The sequence below is a fragment of the Buceros rhinoceros genome, unplaced genomic scaffold (genome assembly GCF_000710305.1).
Source record: "Buceros rhinoceros silvestris isolate BGI_N320 unplaced genomic scaffold, ASM71030v1 scaffold4608, whole genome shotgun sequence".
Taxonomy (NCBI): domain Eukaryota; kingdom Metazoa; phylum Chordata; class Aves; order Bucerotiformes; family Bucerotidae; genus Buceros; species Buceros rhinoceros.
The window spans coordinates 18,575-22,895 of NW_010428452.1; the positions used below are offsets into that span (position 1 = coordinate 18,575).

The window sequence follows — 4,321 nt, forward strand, 5'->3', positions numbered from 1 at the left end:
TGTAGGTCGGGGTCAGCAGTAGCCAAAGCAGGCAACGGGAATTACAGGGTTTAATGACAGTGGAAGAGTCACAGCTAGTGTTACGTAGCTTTTACACAACAGCACCCAGACATTCTCCCTCTATCACACATACAGCCTCCAGTTTTGTTTTCAACATGGAGACAAAACAACAACATAGCAGGAAACAGTCAGCTTCCCCTGGAAGGGAAAGGGAAAGACTCAGGCATCCTAAAAGGTGAACATCTACCCCAGAGCCAGAAAGTGCGCTGCAGAAGCACGGCCAATGCTAAAGTCAAGGTAGACCGGGTGTTTTCTACCTAAAGCAGTCTTCCTCTCTGGAAGATTGAACGAGAATATTCAGAATCTGCTATCTTTGCTTTAGCACTGGAACTTGGCAACGCTAACTGAGCAAGGGCTGGGGAAGCCAGTGTCACCTCCCAAGTGACGGCTGCTTCAGCATCATGACACTTTAATATTTGGAAGCGGTAAGAAGGGTAGACAGTGCAAGGGCATTCCTTTGGTCACAGTAATTATGCTTCCACCATAAGAGCAGTGCTCTACTGGCAGATTTTACAAACTACAATGTTCAACCGTCTTGAGTGTGAGAGCCCAGCCTCTCTGGATAGAGATGAATGTCTTTGTTCACAGAATTCTGAGCTACATTCCCCTCTACGCTGTGAGCAGGTCACCTTGGCAGCCCTGTGTAACCAATGCCTTTATCCGCTAATGCACAAGTCCGTCTTCTCCACAGTCAGATTTAGAGGAACGAATGCACAGCATCTTACAGACAACTAGTTTTATCTACGTGCCACATGCATGTCGGGAGAGCATTCAGCATGCTGTCCAGTCTGCAAAGCTGGTCAGTGGTTCTCTGCTCTTGTTTCTGTTCAGCTGGACTCATCCAAGCATCTGTGCAACTCTTCAGACACCTGCCTGGTTATAGAGAAATACTTAATGGACCAGCTCAGTAATCTCCTCCGTTCAAAGAGCACTGAATCAAGAAATACAGCCTCTTCCAGCACAGTCATGGCTGCAGCTCAGCCTCCTGACAGATACTAAGACATGTTGTGAATCTGCACGATAGTTGCTGCCAAAATGGGAAGACCTCCATCCTAGCAATGTGCCCCTACTGACTCCCACATGCTGGAAGCGGTTGTTAGCTGCTTCCACAGGGAAACAGCTCAGGAGACTAAACCTGGAGACTTAAATGAGTGCACTGACTCCCACCCTACCCCTTCCATGCTAGGGGCAGCTGAGCATTGTCACACTGCAAGCTGGATGGGGGACCTGAGCCAGCTAAACATTGTCTCTTAGCACCTAGTAGAGTTAGTGTCCACAGAGAACAAGGACAAAACAAGCCACTGGCTATGTGGTTACTTCTAATGAGTCCTTATCCTAGCACTCTGCTGAAATACGAAATACAGCTCCTCTGTGCCCTGCTTCTGAAGTGACAACACAGGGCTGCACGAGGGAAGAGGCTCTCATCTACACTTACAACTTTTTTTAAAAGTAAAGTCAGACAGCAGGTTACAGAGTGTAATTAGTTAAGCAGTTGTGGGCAAGAAAATTAATAACCGAGCCCAGCAAGCCACTCCTTCATGCGTCATAAGGATACATTTACCTGCATTAAAAACATGGACGTCAATCTGCCGCAGAGTCTCATAGTCTTCTCCAGAACAATATCCTCCAAAGGAATAGACCTTGTGCCCAACAGCCACAGCCGCGTGGTTCACCCTCCGCGGCCCACCTTCCAAGTGCACTGCCCACCGTAGCATTCCTTCCTGCAAGCCAGATGGTATTCAGGGCCGCCACTGCCACAGCCGCATGCTTCCTGGGCCACCACGATGTCACCTGGCTCTGTAACAGAGACAGAATGCTAAAGTAACATGATCCATCTTGCAGGTCTTACTATCTTCTTCGAATGCTAACTCAAAGGCTACATTGCTGTATCCTCACTCATCTGCCTGCTAAATGGAGACAGTTTTACTCTAACCTTGGGGATGAGACACAAGGCAGGTACCGAGATTTGCTCATGTTACGGAAGATCAAGCAGAGATGCCCTTGCATACAAAAAAACCCCTTAGTGTGGCTGTTTGCTCACCCAAGACAAGCACCTTTGGTGAAGACAGCCACGTGCTGTATGCTTGGCCATGCCCTGGTCACGTAATACATCATGTATATGCCAGAACAATTGGTCCACATGAATGAAAATACACAGCAAGAGTGAGTTGTGAAGGTGAAAAGAACAGAGCCAGAGGGAAGAAAGTGTGCTTTCTGGATTAGTGGTAAGAAACAGTAGAGGAAAATATTAAAACAACAACAAAACACCCAAACAAAAAATCCCTAAGAACCACCCCTGTATAAAGCAACTGACTCCCCAACACGGGGGTGGACTACAACACTAGCACCTGGACTCAGTGATCTGAGCACAGCTTAATTAAACACGAGCGAACAGAAAGCACCTAGTCTGGGGGGAAGGCTCTTTGCTAGTGATCAGAGTAAGGCCTTCTTCTCCTGCAGCAAATGCAGGCGTAACGATGATAACATGATATCTCAGTGAAGAAACTACATGCTTCATGCTTCAGACAGATGGCTGAGATCAGCTCTTGGAGAAGTCAATGCAGTTGATTTTTGCAGAGAGTCTCCTTTAGATCTAAGAATCTGGAGCACAGTCCTGTCCAGGTGCTTCTAAAGAAGCAGGTCAGTTCAATTCTTGAACAGTTTCCCCCCAGCTGAAAAACAACCATTAGAAGAGACATCAGTGTGTTTCAGACAGCCTGAAGAAAACTGTCTTTTTTGTTGCTTGGTTCTAGCTTCTTGGAAGACGCAGTCAGCATGCTCCCACCCCACACCCAGTTTTAGGATTTGCAGAATGCAAAGTAATTTGAAGATGCCTTAGAGGACTAAAATTTCTACACGTTTTCTCTGTCCCTTTTATTTTTGGAAAGTAGTGAGTTTTCACAAGGAGAACTTTCCTCCTGATCAAAGTTTATGACGTACCTGGAGAGTAGCAAGAAGGGGCAGCCCATGGTGCTCTATCTACTCCAATTGGCCTTCCCCGGTCCTGATCACCACAGCATCTGTCCCCACAGCACCCGCACACTCCATTTCATCCTCCCATGGAGAAAGAGTCAGATGCTACCCAACAGGGAGCTCCTGGCATGGAAGAGAGCTCAGGCTTCCAGCTCCAGCCACTCACACATACTACAGAGAATTCAAAAGCATCCAGAAAACAGTCACCTCATTCCAGAACTCCTAAATCTCAGCAAAATTTTAGTAATTTCTCTTTCAAGTTTTTCCCAGAGCAGAAACTGTCAGCCAGAGCATGCTCTGTACCTGAAAGTTACAGCAACAGGACATGTGCAAGGTACGAACAGGGAGCATCCTGCAGTCTTACATGTAACAGATGAGTGCAGACTGAGTCCCTCCCGTGAGGCCACTTCTTCCTGCAGCAACCACCATGATGTAAATCAGTCAGCAACCCAGAACGTCACATCGAGTTTTCTTCCATCAGAGCTGCTCAAGACCAGCCCAGGAACAGCCCTTCTCTGCTACAGGCCATGCTGTCGAGGGTTAGAGACTCAAACCAGGACAAATGCTTCGCTGTATGTCTGGGACCACCCCAAATTCAGATCGAGCAGGGTTGGGGGTTGTTTTTTTAAATTTGTTTTGTTTTACGCCAGACAGCAGCCCTTGTGTAAGTCCCCTGCAAAGCTACAGAATAGATTAGTTTCCATGGATACCATCAAAGTCACCTTTCAGGCTATTTTGAATGCTTCACATATTTATATCAGTTTCCTGCCTCAGTCATAAGTTACCACTGAAAAAAATCTAACCAATATTTTCCTCAAAATCACCTTTTGGTTAAGCGATTTTGTAAGAGACTCGTCGAGGAGCCTAACTGGACTTTATCATCAGTGTTAATATTTTCAACACCCTTCAGACTGAGCCCAATCCTCGAATATGAAGAGGATGCATCTTCCTTCCAATTTTTCCACTTGTTCCCCCTGGGGTATAGGAGCACAGCAGCCTGCCGTAGCAGGCTCGTCTTGTAGCAAGCTTCTTGCCTTTTTTGCCAGAGAGGTTGGGAAAAGTTGCCTTCACCCTTGGGAGTTCATTCAAACCGTGTGCTGAGGAGCACGCTGCTGCCAGAGCAGGACACTGGTCCTCTCCCTCCAAAAGGAGCCACCTACACTGCCTGCACAGTGTCATAACTCGGACCAGTCAGGAATCCAGGAACAAAGGAAACGAAGGCTGCACATGCTAAGAGGTTAGTCTGGTCAGCCGAGAGGCAGCAGATCCACGGACACGCCCGGTTCTC

General features: G+C 47.3%; 1 protein-coding gene across 1 annotated transcript in view; it reads right to left on the reverse strand.

Moving 5' to 3' along the window:
* The window catches only part of KLHDC3 (kelch domain containing 3), a 15,236-nt gene extending 13,375 nt beyond the window's left edge, over positions 1-1,861 (reverse strand). The window contains exon 1 of the mRNA XM_010142259.1: positions 1,622-1,861. Within this exon, the coding sequence (XP_010140561.1) occupies positions 1,622-1,775 (154 nt within the window). The 5' untranslated portion in view covers positions 1,776-1,861. The remainder of the gene's footprint in view (positions 1-1,621) is intronic.
* Between the last annotated feature and the right edge of the window lie 2,460 nt (positions 1,862-4,321).